The sequence below is a fragment of the Mesocricetus auratus genome, unplaced genomic scaffold (assembly GCF_017639785.1).
Source record: "Mesocricetus auratus isolate SY011 unplaced genomic scaffold, BCM_Maur_2.0 Super-Scaffold_100022, whole genome shotgun sequence".
Classification (NCBI taxonomy): Eukaryota; Metazoa; Chordata; class Mammalia; order Rodentia; family Cricetidae; genus Mesocricetus; species Mesocricetus auratus.
In genome coordinates, this window is record NW_024429203.1 from 22773335 (window position 1) to 22792925 (window position 19591).

Here is a 19591-nt window from a genome sequence, read left to right on the forward strand (position 1 = left end):
TCCATCTCTTAAGTCTTGTGCTACTTACTAGAACCAAGAAATACTGGCACTTTCCCTTGCAACCAACCCAGATTTTCTGGGACACTGAAGGCACATGGCACTACTATCCCTCTGCTCCTTCATTCAGGAGCCTAGACGAGACATCAAATGCAAAATCTGATGACCTGCTCTTGCCCTTCCTATGTGCCTCAATGTGTATCTTTGGATTAGTAGGTTACTTCTGTGTATACCAAATGACTGAAACACTTATTTATAAGTTAAAAGCAGGGTAGTATGTATGATATGCTTTAAAATGCAGGGCAGGCTCTAAGATGGGATTCCAAAGATCCAGGCAAGCAGAAGCATAGTTTTACTTCCCCCACCCCTAAAAAAAGACAAGAACAAACAACAACAACAAAAAACCCAACCAAAACAAACAGAAAACCACCATGCGTATTACAGGACTAGAGAAGAAGCAACCAGACAGGGTAAACACAGGTAGCTTGTCTAATGAGCTCACAGAACAAGCTCTAGTTAACACTGAAAATACCTGTATCCTGGTAAATATCCCAATGGTGCCCAGTTAAGCAGAACTAAGAACATCACTGTAGGTTCCCTCACAGAAAGGCAAACGAAGAGGATGCGGATGCAGGAGACTGGTCAAGAGCCCACAGAATGAACAGGTATTCAACTAAAACCAAGCCTAAATGTAGTAGCTACAGCTGAAACTGAGGTCTACTCTTTAGGCAACATCCAAGAAGATTCAAGGTTGAATGGAGGCTAAGAAATCTACCCAAGAACAGACTAGAGTGGCCTCATGAGTGGGGAAAGCAATCTTGGGTGCCAAGACTCTAAGAAGAACAAAAGGAAGAAACCAACAAGCAAAGATGATGGTGACTCTGAGTAAGTTAGGGATTTCCAGTAAGGCAGTGATGGCACATGCCTTTAATCCCAGCACTCAGAGGGCAAAGGCAGGAGTAGTGATGGATGGAAATCTGTGAGTTCAAAGCCAGCCTGCTCACCAGAGCAAGTTTTCTTCAACTTCCTAGATGAATAGCAGGACAGCAACTGTGCTTCAAGCATGGAAGTCCCTTTGCATATCTCTTCTTCGAAGCTCACAATCTCTCTGTTCTCCCTGTAAGGCCCAGAGGGGGTGTGAACACTCAAATCAGTATTCTCACTGAGTGTATTCTTTCTTAAGAATATAACCTAGGTTTATATATTGTCTTCTGCTCCTTGACTGCAGGCACAATGTGACCAGCTACCTCATGTTCCTGCCTACGCAACTTGCCCACAATGAAAGATTGCACCTTCAACTATCAGACACAAAGGAAACTGCAGTGGAAGAACCAGAGGCCTATTGGCAGTGAAACTACTCCATCGGTAATTCGCACTTAAAGACAGCGTCTCCCCTCATGCACCAAATGTTGCTGCTTTCCCTGTTTCTGAGAATGAAGAGGAGAAAATACTGTCTATGAACATGTAAGACACTCATGGAGTCCAGTCTGGTCTTCACCTTGCAACGTATCTGAAGCTGGCCTCAAATTCCTAATTCTCCTACTTCCACCTCCCAGGAGCTGATAGGCGAACAGATCTCCTCAGGAGATACAGCCCAACATAGACTTCCTCGTAGGGTGCCTGGTCTGGCCCATGTATCCAACAGACAGGTTCTTTCTAAGAATTACTGAGTTTTTCTGAAGAATCTCATTCATTTTAAGAAGATCATGTGAACTCAAGGACAAGGGTACTTGTTTTGGAGTCATGTATACCAGTCTGCTGTGAAGTAGGAGGAGGGACCAAGTCTAAGGTTCCAAGCCCAGTAATACATCAGAACCAAGCCTCCTATGTATTATATAGCTGTGTGCATTCCTACAGAAGGACTGCCCATGTGTGACTGCGGTCACAGTTGAATCCAGATGCCCTGTGTAGTGCTAGAGTATTTCTGTTGAATTTTGAAGTGCCAGATGATAACTTTGGCTGGAAGGCTCTGGTACCTCTAATAAGCTGCCTGCTTTGGGAAGGTTATTGTGGACAGAATTTAGCCTCAAGTTACCGACTGGCTCCTACAAGACCAGACTGAGAATCAGGTCCTCACCCTTCCCCAACCTCTCTTAAGACAGAATTAGCTACAAAGTTTGTTGAAGAATGAAAAAAGAAACTTCAAATTGTATGGAAGATGGTGACAGGTCCCAGAAGGGTAAAACAAAACCTTTCCAAGGAGAACTGGGGACAAAAGCAGCTTAGTAAAAGGTAAAGAAGGCACTGGACTGGAAAGCAGACTGCAGCAAAAGCTTTGCTTGAACATTTAGTGCTCTACTGTGCAACTCTCAATCAGTGGACCCTCAACCCACTGGAGAGATTATGAAATTTGTAGCAAAAAAGGATAATCCATGAGGTATACACAACAGAATCTCCCAAATATTATCAAAGCTACAGGAAGACAACAGGGGTTAATGGGAAAGTCTTGGGCCAATTTTAAGCAGGACAGTTCTATAAGGAAAGGTTACTCTGTTACTCTATATAAGAGTTGTGAATAAACATATGTATAGTCAAATGCAAAGAGTTAAGGACAGCCCATGCTTAACTTCCCAACACCAGTAAACCACCATGAGGGGGCAGGGAAGAACATATAGCTGACATTTCTGACACATAGTAATCACTCCAATATTTGCAGAGATTAGCAAACCGTTATAGCCAGAACAGTGGTTAGAATACTCTATTCAGTGGAGTGATCATTCCAGAGTCAGAAAGGCCAACAGAAAGAAGAAAAGTCTGAGAAGGCCAGCAGCCTTCTGATTCTCATGATGTGAGGTAGGAGAACATTCAGCATCGACATCATTGCTCATCAGCACAGAAAGACTAAATCCTGTTGTTAATGGTGCCATAAAAGGAATATACAGCTGGTCCCTGGTTTGGTCTGCAAGCAGTTATATTACAAAAATTAACTTGTAAGTTTGCTACTTGGACCATAAAACACATTTATCTCCCACAGAGGAAATATTTTAAATATGAAGAAGTGACTCCTACCCATCCCAGACCCCTTCCCCAGTTTAAAAAAAAAAAAAACAAAAAACCAACAGAACAGCTGAAGGATGCTAGTACTACTATCACACACTGTGGTCCAGTGATAGGCATGTCTGACACTTGAAAGAGAAAGACAAAATGGCAAAGTATGCAGCGAGGGGCTGGGAGGAGGAAGAGGGGAGTAAGTGAAGGAAAATGGCCAGTCAGGGTCAATTCACTGTTTAAATAAATACTGATATACAAAAGCTGAGATCATGAGCTGCCCAGTCTGTTAACTAGGAGGTATAGTTCCGAATCCACAGGTTTTTAAAAAACATTTTAAGAGCGTTTCACTTTAGAAGGACAGTGGGAGGGCAGCTAGCAAAGTCTACCCTCAACTGGACTAGGAAAATCTTGCCTTGGGTCTTGGCAAGAATGATCCATCAATAAGGTGGCCACATGTAAAGCAAGCCACAAAGACACAGGAAGAGCAATGGCTTCTCTTAAGTAAAACAGCCTCATGAACTTGAGGAAAAGGAAAATGTTAAAGCTGTTTTCTTAATTCTAACACAGAGCAGGGGAAACGAATGGGCTTGCCAAAATTAGCAAAACTCAAAATAAAGCTTCTTTATGAAAGGGCAATTTTAGGTAAACTCAGAGGAAGAGCCAAGGAATAAAACTTACCATACAAATGGAAAAGGAAGAATGGGTTATTGGTGCCTTCAAAGGAAAAAGAAATTCAAATTTGGAGACTATCTTCAAAATGAGTGGCATGAAACCTCCTAAGGCTACCTAAGAATATCAGGCACGGGTCCCATCACACAACAGTCTCAAACCTTGATGCCTGCAGATATACATCTGATAAACCAGCACCCAAGCTAATCAAAGACCTGCCTGTCTAGCATAGGGACTGAATACCCACTCACACCCACCCATTTCAGAGCTCACATGGGTGCTCAGCAGAAGGCAGGACAAAACTGTCATTTCCCTAAATAGTAGGGGCAGTAATCACCACAGATTTGGTTTTTGTTTTCTTTTGGAGGCAGGGTCTCATGTAGCCCAGGCTAGCTTCAAACTTGCTATGTAGGCAAGAGTGGCTGTGAGCTTCTAATACTCTGTCTTCTCTACCTCCTGAGTGCTAGTTTAGAGGTATGCCTCAGCACAATTTGTTCTACAGAGTGTGGGATTGGACCATGGCTTTGTGAATGCTAGACAAGCACTCTACCAACTGAGCTATATCCTTAGCCCTCTCAGAAGACTTGGATACAAAGAAAAGGCAAAATATAATATATGTAGCCAATGATTTGTTTTCTTGCTAGATCTTCAGATAGTGGGTAATATCTGCAGGGAAAGAAACACTCCAATATACACAGACTAAGCCTGTAGCCTTTTCCTAGTTCTCTGTTGAGGTCTTCAATTTTTTGTTCTGTTTATCTTATATTTTTTTCTTACATTTATCTAATTTTATGTATATGAGTGTTCTGTCTGCACATATGAATGTATACCATGTGTGTGTGCCTGGCTCCCACAGGTCAGAAGAGGGCATCAGATCCCTCTAGATCTGGAGTTACAGATGGTTGTGAGCTGCCATGTGGGTACTAGGAAGCAAACCTGGGTCCTCTGCAAGGACAATGGCTCTTAACCCAAGAGCCATCTCTTCAACCCGTTGCTTGTTTTGAGACAGGTGTTGAGTAGCATTGAGTGAGCACTGACCCCCTCATCTTCTTGCCACCATCCCCCAAGTGCTGAGATTACAGGCACATGTCACCAAGACTGGCTTAGGCTTTCAATATTCAAAGGAACACAAAACTGGATGTCACAAGCTTTTTGAGGTGGATAAACTATTGTTTCCTACTCACTGCTATGTTAGAGGAGACACTGAGTAGCCATGGCAAGTCAATATAAAATACTGTAACGTCTGCCCTGGGAACAGAAACAGTTCTGAGACAAGAGGATAAAACCCAAAGACCTTGAAGCATCCAGAAACCAAAAGAGAGTTAAAAAGGTCTTAGTTGCAAAGATGTTAACACTGGAAAGAAAGTGTAATCTTAGTGGGTCATTTCTGTCTGAACCTAAAGAACAGAGTGGATTCATTTGGAAAACAGTTTGCATGTGACAAGAGAAAGGGCAATATTGCCAGGGGAGTCAGCAAGTCTCCAGTCAGTCAGAGAGCTAACTGAATCCAAGGGGTCATAACAGAGACTGAGAAGCAGGTCTCCAAACTGACTCCAAATCTTGATTAACTTGTAAATACAAACTACTATACTGTCCCAAATTGTCTCTGACTAAAAGATTTCAATGAATGATGGAATACTGTGGATAATGTAGCAATTATATCCAGGGCCTAAACAAAGGGCAAGGAAGGTAAGAGAAACCATCTCCAAAGCCCTAGGCACATGAGCAACCAAGTCACTGGGTGGCACCAACGTAGGGACACACTAGTCATCAGCAAATGCTGTAAGGTAACCAGGGTTATCCCTACTGACTAGAGGGCAAAGAAAGTAATCATTTTTCAAAGGTTAACCTTTCTCCTATTCAAGGGATAAATCCCTAAGCTGAAATTAACCACTGGCAAGAAAGACTGAATAGATAAGTCCTTACTGGTTTATTTTGTAAATCTAAATAGTATGTGACAGAAGCTTCCTAAAAACTCTATGGTATTTGGGCTGGAAAGCCACCCTGGAAACAAATGTTCTTCTTTCTGTTCCTATTAGGTAGAAAGACTCATGATCTATATCAGAAACACATACCTGGCACCAAGGCAACAGACTCCCACAGACTATTTCCTGGGGAAGACACGGAATGTATATGAAGGCCTCTATCTCAAACCAGTCATTAGGTAATTAGGAGAATTCAAACATCTTATTTTAACAAATTCAATGTTCCTATAGAAACAGCACTTCGGAGTGACCAGTGTTAGGTGCTAGCATCAATCATAACTGTAACCACAGAACAGTACTTTCCTTACCATCTTTTCTACCAAATAAACCAACACAATCAGACATTAGAAAGAACATCTTGAAAGCTGCCTGGCTTCAGGTCACTTCAAGCCTACAGACGCCAATGAGGAGGCGGTAAAGTTAGGAGTCTCCAGGGGAAAGGGAAGAGGGTATTCAGACACTGTAAAACTTAGCTAAGCACATGATAATCTAAGCCAAAGGGGAGTGTTGAGGTTATAACATCCAGCAGGGTTAGGTGCAATACCACAGTAGATGGGAGTCTTCAGAGATTCCTTCCTGAAGCTCTTGTGCTAACTCCCTGCATGGATTCACACACAGCAGGATAATCTTATAATCATAGGAAGGAAGGAAGGACGGACGGACGGACAGACAGACACCCTCCCTCAACAGGAAAGTCTAAAGTCCTTAACTAGGACTACAGCACAGCACTTCTACTGCTTTCTGTACTGCTCCAGGGGTTGGTTACCATGTAATAAAAATCCACTCTCTCCTAATGGGGACTGAAGGACTACAAACACACTCGTAAGACCAACACAACAGTGAACACACTAGCTGCTCCATAGTCATTCCACTGCTTTGAAATCTTGGAACCGTGGGTGTCGACCGATACCCACAGAAAAGGTGGGACCTCACTGTGATGTCCCAAAAGAAGCCACTGCTTTCCTAGGTGCTCCTTGAGTGGAAGCCTGGCTCATGGGTCCTCTGAAGTCACGGCAGGAAGAGATGTGCTAGGTAGCTACGTGGGCAGGAGAAGAAATAGAAACAAATTCCCGGAGGATGTTTTTGGCCATTTCAATGTTGTTGTGGGCAATGACCAAAGCTTTCTGAATGTCCTGGTAGGAGTAGCCCTGACTCATGAGACGCTCAATCTCACTCGAGAGCTGTGGTGAGGGGGCCGTGGAAGCAGGGTTAGCAGTGGCACCTCCACCTTGCTGACAGCTACTTGCTTTTCGTTCAGAGTTGATTCTCCGAGGGAATGGTTTAGGGGGCCGCTCAGGAACTTGGGAACTCTCATTGAAGCCTAAAAGAGAAAGGAAATATTTGTAAATCTTAAGAAGCTCAAATTTAGGCAATAACAATAACAACGTGCTAATAATGTGGTCTTCTGTCACAGGCTAGAGAGTTCTGTTTTTTTGTTTGTTTTAAAACAGTAGCTCAGTTGGGCAATGGTGGCACACGCCTTTAATCCCAGCACTTGGGAGGCAGAGGCAGGTGGATCTCTGTGAGTTTGAGACCAGCCTGGTCTATAAGAGCTAGTTCCAGGACAGCCTCCAAAGCCACAGAGAAACCCTGTCTCAAAAAACAAAAACAAAAACAAAAACAAACAAACAAACAAAAAAAGTAGCTGTCTCTATAGTCCAGACTGGACTCAAACTCACAGCTGTGCTCCCACTTCAGTCTCTTGATTGCTGAGATTACAGCTGTGAGCTACCACATCTGGCACAAATCTGGGTTTATCTATCTGTAGTGCTAGGCCAGAACCCAGGACTATAGACATGGTAGGTAAAGTGTTCTGCTGATGAACTAGATCATCAGCCTAAAAGCTAGGTTTTAGATCTAGACTCTTATCACAGAGTGAAGAACCTTCTGAATATGTCACACACCCAGTCTGGTAACAGTAATTGTGGCTTTGAGAAGCATATAACATCTACACTGTGTGTTATACTTAGCAACAAGTTTACACACTATCTAAACTATTTATTCTACAAAGAAGGTGACAACACAGCCTAAACTGCAAAGAAGAAGCAGTAAGCCAGATTGGGTGGGGGATTCTACCTAGATGCTAGATCTTTTCCATCAGCTGTTCTGAAAGTTGTCTTCAGTTTCCAAAGTGAGAGCTATTCTGGCTGTGTCCCTACCAGGTGGCCACAGGTGCAAAGACCAGTCCTGGATACCAGAGATCAATGAGTGTGTGGGGGGGGAGCAGGCAGGCATAAAATGTGTATTTGAGGGCAGCACACGCTTCCCAGTGGGACAAGGCTTAGGAAAACAAAGAAACAAAACAAACAGAAAGAAACATCACTTCCATCAAGCCTAATTCCCAGCATTAAACAAACACTCAGAATAGCTAGAAGCTCTGCCCTCCTCTACACGAGGAGCTGTGGTTTAAGTACCAGCTGCAAAGTTTCACTTCCTAATGTGGGACCTAGGACCAGCTTTCTAACATTTATATACAGTGTACAGTCTGCTATGTCTACTCTCTGACTTACTGCCACCAGAAGGTCATGACTTTTAGTTATAAGTCAGAGATCAGACAGCAATACAGGACAAGCAAGGCAGCCTACAGACTCACTTGTTGTAGGATCACCATCCAGAGATAACCAGCCAAAGGAGGAGCTGGCATTGGAGATGTCGGACAGAGTCCGGCGAGCCAGTACAGCCGGCACAGGTGGCTTAGGCACATCGTAGCCATCATCCTCATTTTCTGATTCTTCAGGGCCAATGCTGGTGTGGGCTGTAGCCAAATTCCCTTCCCCTGGAAGAAAGTCGGTAAAAGTAATTGTCCTCTCCTGACATACTTCATTTGCTAACATACTTCAATCCAGAGGCGTCCACGCATTCATCTATGGGTACAACCATTTATTTCATTCAACAGTTACTCACATGTCTACTGTGGGCCAAACACCATTTGAAGAGATGGGGATAAAACAGAACCTGCACCAGCTTTCTTGTTGAACACATCAACAGTCACTCTTGCTAAGGTTAACAGCTACAGATGGCCTCAGACTCAAGTGCTATTTTAGAGCCTCCTAGCCTCCAATCTGCATTTCACTGAGAAGATCAGCCAAAGGGCTGTGTGTGCAGACATCTTGAACTTTCACCTTGATGAACTGTTTAACATGAGACTTGAGTATTTACCACCCCCACACAAAAGAATTTCATCAATGTAATGGGAATAAAAGAGAGCTGCTAGTACTGAGATCCAGGCCATATAGCAAAGATGTCTCCAGGCCCGGAAGGAGGAAAAACAGGAACTAGGGTTTAAAAAGGAAAAGTGGGGCCCATTTTGTACATTAATCAAAGAATTTTTGCAAGGAGCACCAGGAATCATTTTCTCTTTAAGTGACTATCTAAACCAAATGTTACAGAGCATCCCCAGGGCTTTCTTTTCTTCTTACTCTTTGAGACAGTCTCAGCTATGGAGGTTATGCTGGACCCATCAGACTCCCAAACATTACAATTACAGACAGATGTTACCACACAAGATGTATCAGTTTTTAAGTAGAAGACAGGATACTCACCTAAGGTACTGTTTTCCGTTACAGATAGTGCTTGGGACTGAATGTTATACATTGCTTCATATGTGCAGCTGTCAATCTGCTGGTCACAGTCACATGCTCTGAACCACAAAGAAGTACAACGGTTTCACAAACAAAATTCTGTTATTTGCAAACTTAAAAAGACTAAGCTGTTTCTAACTGTCCTAGACCCTAATTCTTTCAAAACAACCCCTACTCTTTGTACCAGCCCCATTAATAAACACTGTGAGGCTGACTTATGACAAGCTAAAGGTGCACATGTTCTGGAGTCACTGTGCCACTGTGGAACCAATGCAGCTGCTTATCGACATTAGAGATGTAAGCCTTCGAATCTACATTTCTCTTTCTGCTTTACTTCTGACTCAGTTAAGTGAATTATCTGAGCAAACATACTTGGCTCCAGCTGAGGTTGTTGTGAGCATACCGTGAACTCTGGGTTGCCTCTAAAGGTCGTTTGGGCTCTGGCTTCTGAACCCCTACAGGCCTAGATGTGGGAGTCATATATTCTGTGTCCTCTTCACTTTCCCCCTGTTCCCCAGGTGGCAGTTTTGGCACAGGAAGAGGCCTGGAAGAATTAAAAAAAAAAAATTGGAAAGCTTTCAAGTATGAAATAGATTTAGAACTGATACAATTCAATTTGATAAAACAAAATAAACAGTACCTAGGGTACTATCATTTCCACTGACCATGGCAAATATACTTAAGAAAATATGCACCAACTACAAATTTTACGTTCAGCTGATCCAAATGATAAACTGGGATGGGTAGTTAGTTCCAGTTATCCTCAACTCACAAGTAAGTGTTGTTACAGTGCTCTTGTTAGCATTCTTTTTCTTTTACAAGGCATAAAATAAGAAACAACAGGTGGCTTTCTAACAGAATGCCAGAAATGTATAGGAGATATCAATACAAAAACCTATATATGGTAGTAAGATTATATACCTTGTCAAAAGTATTACTCTAAAGTATGATCACTTTTTCTCTTCAATAGTTCCTACCAGAAAAATCTAAAATAAAGAGATAAAAAGTAACCTGGTCGTTTAGCATCCCAGATTAGGTCCTAGACTTCTGACTCTTGATCGTTTCTTTTTCATTTTTTCTTTTTGACAGTGCAGGGATCAAACATAGGACCTTGCACATGCTAGGTTGACTATGTCACTACTTCAGAGATCTTGCTACTGCAGCATATACTATGTAATTCTCCCTCAGCTTTCTGCAATAAAACTTCTCGGGGCTGGAGAGATGGCTCAGTAGTTAAGAGCACTGGCTGTTCTTCCAGAGGACCAGGATCCTATTCCCAGTACCCACCCAGCAGTTCAAACCTATCTGTAACTACAATTTCAGGGTACCTGATTCTCTCTTTTGCATACCTCCATGGGCACTGCTTGTACATAGGGCACAGGCATATATATTCAGGCACTCACATAAAAAAAAACTTAAAAAGAAACAAAAATGTCTGCTGTCCCACCTTATGGAAGGAGATGAAGACAAAACACCAGCTTCAAAAGATACATGACCTCGCCTCATGCTTCTTGGAATAATTCTGAGTACCTTTCTTTCCCTTTTCATTTTCTTTGCATATTCTTAATCACCAACAAGAAACATTTGCATTTATTTGCCTCTCTGTATTTACACGTTTTCCTAATTATTAAAGGAGTACACATTTTTCCTTGTTTATTGTTTTGCTTTTTGTTTGTTATTCAGACAAGGTCTCTCTGTAACCCTGGCTGTGCTGGAACTTACTCTGTAGACCAGACTGTCCTCAAACTCAGAGATCTGCCTGCCTCTGCCTCTAGAATGTTGGGATTAAAGGCGTGTGTCACCACACCTGGCAACAGCACACATTTAAAAACCATGTCACAGAAATAAAACCGAATTGATTCTTTAAAAAGGTTAATAAAAATGACAAGACTCAGTAAGATTGATCTACACACATGTACAAAGAAAAAAGGATGAAAGTATTTCAAAACACAAAAATCACAGGACTCAAAGGGCCAGCCTAGGAGACTTGTGAGGTGACTTTTTATCTAAGGTCATTTTTATTACTTTTAGTTATAATGAAACATGAGACACATACGAGTGTCTACAAATGGGTATGTGTACATGAATACAGGTGCCCAAGGAGGCAAGCATTGGATCCCCTGGAGCCCAAGTTACAGATGGTTGTGAGCCTCCATGTGGGTGCTGGGAATTTAACTCATCAAGTCCTCTGGAAGAGCAGCAAGTACCTGAGCCACTGTCCAGCCACTTGTTTGTTTTGAGAAGGATTTTTGCTAGCTCTGTAAACTTGTAGCAATTTTACTACCTTAGCATCTCAAGTGCAGGATACAGGCATGTACCAACCATACCCAGTTTAGGGTTGTGGGTTTGAGGCCATCATTGTCTAATTAGGGAGACCTTGTCTCATGAAAAAGAAATATCCACCGCACGGAATGAAATATAGCTTTAATATGCTTACCTGGCAGCCAGAGAGTAAATGGCATTGGCAGATGAGGAAGGCTTGATTTTTGGGTGTTCACCCTCTGGACCTGCTATTGGGTTGCTATTCATATTCTGCAAAGTAAAAAAAGGTCTGAAAAGAACCTCTCTTTCCCAACCACAGTTAAGTATCTCCTCTTACTGAACCTACTGGAAAAAAAAAAATCACAAGAACATTAACACAGACACAGACCTCACAACATCTGACCAAAAAAATCGCTAATGGATTCTGATTCTGAAGGAATTTCAAGTGGGAGAGCCAGAGAGAAGCTAGGAAATACTTTCTTCATTCTAATTCTTTTTATTTTGGTTATTCATTCTAATTCTAAAAACAAAATTAGTTGCCTACAGAAATATCATTTCTACCATAAGAAAGTCTCCATCTAAACTCAAAATGGTTAGTCTCTATTGATGCTACTCCACAGTGCCACTCCAAATGTTATCTTTTCTGTGAAACCAAGAAATAGTCATCTGAGTGTCATTACAGTATTTAACTGTATTCTTCCCATTCTATCTCTCCTTAGATTTCCAACCTTCTTTTCAATTCACCCATCAAAGTTCAAAATCTGATGTCTGTTAGCCAGGGTCAAACCATCAGTTTATGAGAGAGTTCATGTCTTATGTCTGTTCACCCAATGACAGCTTTGTGAATTCCTTTCATGAACTCTAAAGGGTCCACCTAACCTACCTATTCTGTTTTGGCAAAACACTCGCAGTTGGTCACTGGCATCAGCTCCACATCCTCTCTCCCTCCCTCCCTCCCCCCCCCTTCTCTCTCTCTCTGCAAGTTCAAGGATAGCCAGGGCTGTTACACAATGAAACTCTGTCTCAAAAAAGATCACCCCCCCACAAAAAGAAAAAAAAATACTTATTTGTGTATGTGTAGAAGTTATAAGATAACTTTCAGGATTCTCTTCTCCCCTTTTATTATATGGGTCTCAGGGATCACACTTGGATCATCAGGCTTACCAACAAGTGTCTTTACCTATTAAGCCATAGTATCAGTTCTTGGATCTTTCTCTCCTTTTTTGAGACAGAGTCTAACAGTGTAATCCTAACTGGTCTAGAACTTGTTACGTAGACCAGGCTGGTCTTGAATGCAAGAGATCTAACACTGGATTCATGGGTGTGCATCTGGCTCCTTGGGTATTTTGTAAGCAGACTCCTTACCAAATTCACTTCTTTCTACTTCACTGTAGAGATCAACTCAAATGAGAAGTGTCTTTAGGTTGAACCATTTTACCAGCCCTTAGTTTATACACTTCTCAAAGCTAGGAATTATGCTATCTCTGAATTCTATACAAAACCAATCAAATAACTTTGACCCAAAATCAGGCACAGTTGTGCATATTTGTAATCTCAGCTACTTAGGAAGCTGAGGCAAAAAGAGCAAGAATTTGAGGCCAGCCTGGGATACAAACCAAAACTCTTGTCAACAAAACAAAATGTTCCACACCACAGACAGTCTCTCTATACAGCCCTGGCTTTCCTGGAATTCGCTCTGTAGACCAGGCTGGCGTTGAACTCAGAGGTCCGAAAGCCTCTGCCTCCCAAGTGCTGGGATGAAAGGTATTTACCACCATACCTAGTCCAAAAAAAAACCAAAACACTTTGACCATAAAATGCCACAGATACTAGTAGGCTAAATGGTCTAAATTTAGGACTCACCATGGAAGTATCCAGACTAAATGTGCTTCCAAGCCTAGGAACATCTACTCTGGGCTCCATTTGTGAGGGCAATGAAAAGGGAAGTGAGTGCCGATTGGTCAGTTCTCTTCCATTCCAAGGATCATTAGGGCTTGGGGTAGCTACTGGTACTTTAGGGATTGGCCGAGGCAACCATGAGTCCCCTGGGCGGCTAGAGGGGACAGGGGGCAGTTTATCTCTAGATGGACAATCGCCTGGTGTACAAGGCAGGGGGCGTCTCTGAGGTCGTGTTTCTGTTCCAACAGAGTAAGGCCGGTCTGGAGGAGGTGGTGGTGGGAGATCTCGAAGTGTTGGAGGTATTGGCAATGGTTTGTCTTTATGAAGAGAGCCAGAAGCAGCCTATGGAAATAAGATGGAAACAAATCAATCAAAACCACTTTTATAGAAGAAAGGCCCAGCAAGACGCAGAAATGGATAATGCTTTGCCTTGGAAGTAGTCCCCAGAACTGAAGAGCTAGCAGGAACAGATGCTCGCTGTTGCAGAAGATCAAGTCTTGGTGGCACTGGAGGAAGGGAAGCTTGTGGAGCCATGGAGAATGGAGAGGAAGGCCTTTCCACCTAGAACCAATGAGATGTTAACAGGTTACTCTTGTTTAGGAAATAGCATCTTTCAATCCTAAAGCCACAGACAAAAGATACTAGGTGATCACAGGTGCTGGGTTATACAAACCTCTAAAATCACAGATATTTTTGGAATCCTGGACTATGTTTATATCACCATAAGAGGACACTCTGAATCAGATAGCAAGCTACAAAAAAGAACCTACCTTACAATTTTTAAAATTCTATAATACTTTTATCTCTTATCTTTGGAGAAAAAAAAGAGTATTGTCAAGATTAACACTAGGTAAATGAGCTTGCTGTGGAAGCCTGGCAACCTGAGTTTGATCCTTGGAATGCATATAAGGTAGAAAGAGAGAGCTGATTCTACAAAGTTGTCTTCTAGGGACTAGAGAGATGGCTTAGCAGTTGAGAGCACTAGCTGCTCTTCCAGAGGTCCTGAGTTCAATTCCCAGCAACCACAAGTTGGCTTGCAACCATCTCTAGTGGGATCTGATGCCTTCTTCTGACATAAAAGCATGCGTGCAAATAAAAAATCTCAAAAAAAAAAAAAAAAAAGATGTCTTCTGACCTCCATAGAAAGGCCAAGGCAATCAGCGCCCACCACACACACAGATAATCATGCATAAACACACACACACACAATAAACTTAAGATAAAAGATTTAGATTATCTGGAAAAAAAGGGGATAGTAAGTAAAATTTCTAAAAAACAACAAAAATATGCAAGAAACACTGAAGAGAAGAAGACAGACTGAAGCCTCAAAAACCAGGTTCTACTTCAGTGGAAAACCCAGCTTAACATAGGACTAAAAATGCTGTTATTCACCAAGTTAACTCTCACTCCATCATTATCTAGTCCAGCACTTGCTGATTTCCCCTAAAGACCTTTAAATCTATAGCTTCCCTTTTACTTTTAATAATAGCTAGCGTCTTAAGGGGCAGGGCACTGTGGCACCCTTCCCTTTTATAAGAAGCCAAACATGAAGACTGTGGATAAAGGGTTAGAAAAGTGAGGACACCATGATTAGATGACAAGAGTGAGGATACCATGGTATACAGCAACAAGAATGAGGAACTGTTGCACATGGCAAAGAGTGAGGACACTATGACAGAGGTAAAAAGTGAGGACACGAAAGAGCAAAGCCACTAGAATATACAAGTCCTTGAAGCTTTTGTGACTCAGCACTGAGATCAATTATCTTTTTAAGTTTCATTTTTATTTGTGTGCCTGTGTGAGTGAGTAACAACTGTGTGCCACAGAGGATGGACTATGACACCAGACCCCTATGAACTGGAGTTACAGTGTAAGTGGTTGCAAGTCCCTTGACGTGGACACTGGGCACTGAACTCCAGTCCTTGGAAAAGCACCAAGGATCCTTAACCACTGAGCTACATCTCCCCTCCCTGAGCTGAATGTTTATAATTAGAATCCTAGAACTAGCCACTGTTCTTAGTTAGGGTTACTATTGCTATAATTAAACACCATGACCAACTAAATTTGGGGAGGAGAGGGTTTATTTAATTTACACTTCCGTATCACTGCTCACCATCAAAGAAGTCAGGACAGGAACTCAGACAGGGCAGGATCTTGGAGGCAGGAGCTGATGCAGAGGCCATGGAGGGTGCTGCTTACTGGCTTACTTCCCATGGCTTGCTCAGCCTGCTTTCTTCTAGAACCCAGGACCATCAGCCCAGATGGCCCTACCCACAATGTACTGTGCCCTCCCCCATAAATCACAAATCAAGAGAATGCCTTACAGGATGGTCCACAGCCTCATCTTATGGATGCATTTTCTCAATCCAGGTTTCCTCCTCTCAGATGACTACAGTTTGTGTCAAGTGACATAAATTTAGCTAGCACACCACACCTATCAAGTGCTGAATAAAAATGTTATGATATCATAGGTCCCAAAGGCCTTTACCTTTTCACAGATATTTTTAACATTTATTTTTACTATTTTTAATTATGTATATGTGTGTAGTCATTTCTATGTATGTGGTTGCATGTGACTACAAGGTCACAAGTGGGATCCTCCAGGAACTGGACTTACAGGTGGTTTTGAGGTACCTAATGTGGATACAGGGAATCTAACTTGGGCCCTCTTGAAGAATAGCGTATGCTCTTAACCATTGAGCCATCTATCCAGGATCCCAGAAAGGTATTTTAAGGGCAGACTTCCCTCAAAACAGGAAAAAAGAAAACATGGGATGCAAGAAATAAGCCTTTGACCAGAGGAGAGGCAATCATGTCCCATGGGAGGAAAGGGAAAGCCTCAGGGTGACAGGAACTTAGTACATTTAGAGAATAAGCAGGCCAGATGGAGGGAGCACAATTGACTCCAAGTGTCACGGCATAGTGTTATACATTATCTACTGCACTGTACAGCTTGCTTTTAGCATTTCTTTCTTTCTTTCTTTTTTTGTTTTTTGAGACATGGTTTCTCTGTGTAGTCTTGGATGTCCTAGAACTCGACCTGTAGACCAGGCTGGCCTGGAACTCACAGAGATCTGCCTGCCTGTGCCTCCCAAGTGCTGGGATTAAAGGTGTGTGCCACCACTGCCTGGCTTAGCATTTATTTCTTAATGCAGCTTCCTAGGAAGATGCTTGAAAACATGATTTACTTGATAGTGACAGATGCAAGCTGAAAACTAGAGAAATAATTATTACAGAAAAATCAGGAAGTTAGATTTAAAAAATATCCCTATACAACACACACACACACATCTCAGATCAATGATGTGGGTCAGTGGTAGCATTCAACTGTCTAGAGCTCAAGTTCAAGGTATAGGTCAGAAAAAGAAACAAAACATACAACAAGCTAGATGGTGGTTGGCGTACTCCTTTAATCCCAGCACTCCAAGAGACAGAGACAGGCGGATCTTGCTGAGTTGGAGGCCAGTCTGGTCTACAAGCAAGTTCTAGGACAGCCTCCAAAGCTACACAGAGAAGTCCTGCCTCAAAAAACAAAACAAACAAAAACTACAACAACAAATGACAGCCACATGGGTGTGAAGAACCAAGAAATCTCCTGTTTCCATATATTTTTATGATAAGATGGGCGGGGGGACTTTAATGTCTTTTAAAAGTTAAAATATAATAAACTGCAAGTTATAAGGAATAAAATAAGAAAACAATACTCACCTGCCATGCAGTGAAGAAATGAAATACTACTGTTTTTATAGAATTCTCATTCATCCCCTTCCCTTAATCCTCAGTTCTAACAAATGTTGTTTTGTTTGTTTGTTTTTAAAGAAAGTCTCCCGGTGTAGCCCTGATTTCCCTGATGATGAACTACAAGCTATAAACCCTTTCCTCCCAAGTTGCTTTTGGTCAGTGTTTTATCACGATAACAGAAATGCTGACCAAGACATCTGTCTAACACCAGCTATATCTCAAATTCCAGTCTTACCTTGGCACCTGCCAACTCCTTCATCATGAAGAGAGAATCATCAGCTCGTTCATCATCATCATCATCATAATTTGGGGAAGGAGCTCCTTCTGTTCCTTGTCTTAAGAGACTGCCACTGCCTCTGGGGTCGAATGGATCCACCACGATGGGCTCAGTACCTTTGATTTCACATCGGCAAAAAAGGACAGCCCTGACCTTCTGATTCCTGCAGAAGAAGCAGGTGAGAGTCATAGATATTCTCAAAAAACTTAAGTCACCTATTAGCAAATACATTTCCTAGAGATAAAAGTAGGAAATAACTCAGAGGCAGTGTGTTTAGCAGGCCCTGGAATCATTCTTCAGTGCCCAGAAGACAGAGAAAAGGAGAAAAGTTAGGCATTGTAGCCCACCCTTTGAATGCCAGCATTTGGGAGGTCAAAGCAGAAGGCACAGGAATTTGAAGTCACCTTCCAAAACTGATTCGAAGGCCAGCGTTGGTTAAATGAGGCTTTACCTTAAACATCCAAGGGGGCAGGGGAAGCAAGCAAGAGGGAGGAGGGGTTTAAAATTAAACTAACCCACCCCTTTCTATGTATAACGTACACAGAATACTCAAGTCTCAGAGTAATCACACACAAAAAAACAGAGTTTGGATATCCATACCTGCCATGATGTAAGGCAGGATGTGCACATGAGGTGACCACAGGGCTCAATCTTTACATCCTTATCATTTTCAGCGCATATTTTACATAGTTGAAATGTGGAGCCCATCTCACAGTATAATTCATATTGTTCCTGTGATAAAAAAAATTGAGAGATGTGTTGAATGACACTAAATGTTAGCAACATGAAAAACAAAAGACTGTCAAGTAATCAAATAGAAATGTCACAACAGGTGCTAAGAAGATGGCTCTGTCAGTAGAAAACTGTCTGCTGCACAAGTATGAGGACCTGAATGCAGATCCCCAGGACCACCTAGAGCCAGAAGAGGTGATACACAACTGTAACCTTAGTGCTGGGGGACAGAGACAGAGGGGTCCGGGGGCTCAATGCCCAGCCACCCAAGCAAATCAGTCAGCTCCAGGTTCAATAAGAAACTCTGTTTCAAAGAACTAGAATGAAGAGTGGCTAACAGATACCCAGTGTTGACCTCAGACAGGCCTCCAAATGCATATGCACTACAACACCCCCACACCCTTCCCCCCTCACATCCCCAATCTAAAATCTAACTGTTGCAATACCTAGACTATATATTGAGTTCTGAGAGCACATTCGAAAGCTTGGCTCCAGTGACATATAATTATAAAACAAAACTCACCTGGGTTACTTTGATATGATCTTGTGGAGTTGGTTCACATAAACCTGTCAGGTCAGGATTTTGATTTCGCCCATCAGGAAATAAATAGCTAAAAGGAGATTAATAATCCTTGGGGTTTCAACTAGGTCAATTTATGAGTGCAAACTAAAACAGACAAATGAGATCTACCACATCTTAAAAACAAGTAACAAGAGGCTGGAGAGATGGTTCTTTCATTAAGAGCACTGGCTGCTCTTCCAGAGGACCCTGGGATTTTTGTTGCGTTTTGTTTTTATTTTGAGACAGCCTCTCACCTTGTAGCTCTGGCTGTCCTTGAACTCAGAGACCCACCTTCCTCTGCCCCCACAGTGTTGGGATTAAAGGTCTGCACCACCATAGCCAAGAGGATCCAGGTTTTATTACTAGCATCCACTTGAAGGCTCACAACTGTGTGTAACTCCAGTTCAAGGATTCTGATGCCCTCTTCTGGTCTCCTCATGTAACAGGCATACAAGTGGTGCCGAGAGAGGCATGCATACAGGCTAAAACCACTCATACACATAAAAACAAGTAACAAGCCATATGTGGTGGTGGTGTACACCTTTAATCCCAGCACTTGGGAAGCAGAGGCAGGCAGGACTTTGTGAATTGGAGGCAAAGTCGGGCTGACAAAGTGAGTTTTAGGCCAGATAGCCAGTGCTACCTAGTGAGACCCTGTATCAAAAATCAAAACAAGGTCAGGTGGTGGTGGCGAACTCCTTTAATCCCAACACCCGGAGGCAGAGGCAAGTTCGAGGCCAGCCTGGTCTACAGAGCGAGTTCCAGGACAGGCTCCAAAAGCTACACAGAGAAACCCTGTCTCAAAAAATAAACAACACACACCCCACCTAAATCAAAATAAATTCCCAAGCAACTACTAACTTGGCCTGCAGACTGTATCAAAACAGGTAGCTGA

At 42.4% G+C, this 19591-nt stretch overlaps 1 protein-coding gene across 1 annotated transcript in view; it reads right to left on the reverse strand.

The window, feature by feature from the left end:
* Window positions 1-5564: 5564 nt before the first annotated feature.
* Window positions 5565-19591, reverse strand: part of Cbl (Cbl proto-oncogene) — a 70324-nt gene continuing 56297 nt past the window's right edge. The window contains 11 exon segments of the mRNA XM_040730178.1: window positions 5565-6963; window positions 8236-8418; window positions 9185-9282; window positions 9627-9767; window positions 11661-11755; window positions 13349-13726; window positions 13814-13945; window positions 17361-17540; window positions 17542-17565; window positions 18003-18134; window positions 18658-18745. Of these exon segments, the coding sequence (XP_040586112.1) occupies window positions 6671-6963; window positions 8236-8418; window positions 9185-9282; window positions 9627-9767; window positions 11661-11755; window positions 13349-13726; window positions 13814-13945; window positions 17361-17540; window positions 17542-17565; window positions 18003-18134; window positions 18658-18745 (1744 nt within the window). The 3' untranslated portion in view covers window positions 5565-6670.